Source organism: Saccostrea cucullata, unplaced genomic scaffold (assembly GCF_032062105.1).
Source record: "Saccostrea cucullata isolate Sc308-1 unplaced genomic scaffold, CSIRO_AGI_Scuc_v1 ctg14054, whole genome shotgun sequence".
Lineage (NCBI taxonomy): Eukaryota > Metazoa > Mollusca > Bivalvia > Ostreida > Ostreidae > Saccostrea > Saccostrea cuccullata.
The window spans coordinates 1-1,630 of record NW_026919106.1 but is presented as its reverse complement, the minus strand read 5'-3'; the positions used below and the strand labels follow the sequence as shown (position 1 = coordinate 1,630).

Here is a 1,630-nt window from a genome sequence, read left to right as displayed (position 1 = left end):
AAAAGTTATTAAGAAACGGTAATTTAAGTAAAAAAAGTTAAATCGTATCTATATAAATCGTATATGTACGTATACAACTATAACGTGCGTGTGCAGCTTAAACTTGACATAAAGATTTATTACGGCCGGGGAAAGTTAAAGATACTGAAATAAACATGAAAAAAAATTGTTTTTTTTTTAAATTTTAATGTAGCTTACATAATTATGTTAATTCGAAGGATAGTTTTTACGATATGACTAGGAATAAATAAGATAATCATTGCAAGAAAAATGATAACTCTGCAATTTTTTTTAAAAGTTTTTTTTTTTTTATCTTCTTGAAAAAATTCTTGCCTTCTTCATCACATTGAAGATTTTGTCAGTTGCACACGTGTGCGTACCTATGTTTTTCTTTAAGTTTTTAAAAAAGAAAGTTTTCTTTTTTCTTTTTGATGTTTTATTTTCTTCTTCTAAAAACAAGATTGTTTTAGTTTAGTTTAAACAAAAGTATCAATTGTTGTCTAAAGTTTAATAAAGACAGAAAGTGACAAAACTTCTACCTTATACTTGCAAGAAAATAATGGATATGTTTTTTTAAAAACAACAACTCTCTCTTTCTATCTCTCTCTCTCTGATTCAAAACTAAAGAATTTTCAATCTGTTCATCCCCTAAAATGTAATGGAACAGGCCAAATACCGGATGTTTCTTTCGAATATCCTCGTGTGTTTACCTTGTATTATACGCAAAAGTACAAAACCCGGAAACGATTATTCAAAACACAACAGGTGCGAAAGTGGACTAGTCCAGGTAGACTACAAACATTCAAAATGGCGTCTGGTAAAGGCGCAGGTAAAGGCTATCAAGAGAAAAGCCGAGGATACATGTACTGGTTTGCCTTTATTTGTTCGATAATCTCTCTGGTTTTAGTGTTTGTTGCCTTCGCCTCCCCCTTCTGGTACAAGTCATGGAGCCGAGTCCACAGTCCCCTCGCCAATGTCGGGATGTGGCATATTTGTCTCTCAGGATGGGTCAAGCCAAGGGACCCCACCATGAGATCATATGTAGGCTGCTGGTGGATCCATTCTACTTTCTTTGAAGACGTCTGGGATGAAATAATGCCAGGTAGATTTCATCAATCCATATATAATAAGTAAAGTGACTTAATTAATCACATAAAAGTAAAATGATAGATCTATGCAAGAAAGAGCTTGTTTTGCTTTAATATTTTGGCTCAACCATTTTACACGATTAGCTTCATGTTCAATATCACCAGGTTAAATCCAAACTTTAAATTTTTTTTTGAAAGGGGGGGGGGTGAAAAATAATATATACTGAGAGGAATTTGCATGGGTTACTTTTAGTTGTTACGAAATGAATCTGTTTTTAAACATATTTTTTTAACATCATTCCCAAAAGCAAGATTCTCTGTGCAGGAGCTTGATGACAATATTTTAATTCTAACTAGTTCACATTACATTGATCTTTTTTTCAGCCTGGTTCCGAGTCGTCCAGACGGTTGTCATCCTGACCCTGCTGATCAACATGGCTGCCGTGTTCATGCTCTCCTTCTATCCGGTAGACAGATTGAGGATCAAATACTACAACCCAAACCGATACAGGGCCTTCCTGGTTAACTCTGTCCTCATGTTT

At 34.3% G+C, this 1,630-nt stretch overlaps 1 protein-coding gene across 1 annotated transcript; it reads left to right on the top strand.

The window, feature by feature from the left end:
- Positions 1-755: 755 nt before the first annotated feature.
- LOC134279704 (uncharacterized) lies at positions 756-1,625 on the top strand (the record flags this gene model as incomplete). The annotated part of the gene is made up of 2 exons (XM_062762133.1): positions 756-1,102; positions 1,473-1,625. Coding segments are annotated over exons 1-2 (448 nt in total), but the record flags the coding sequence as incomplete, so codon positions are not given.
- Between the last annotated feature and the right edge of the window lie 5 nt (positions 1,626-1,630).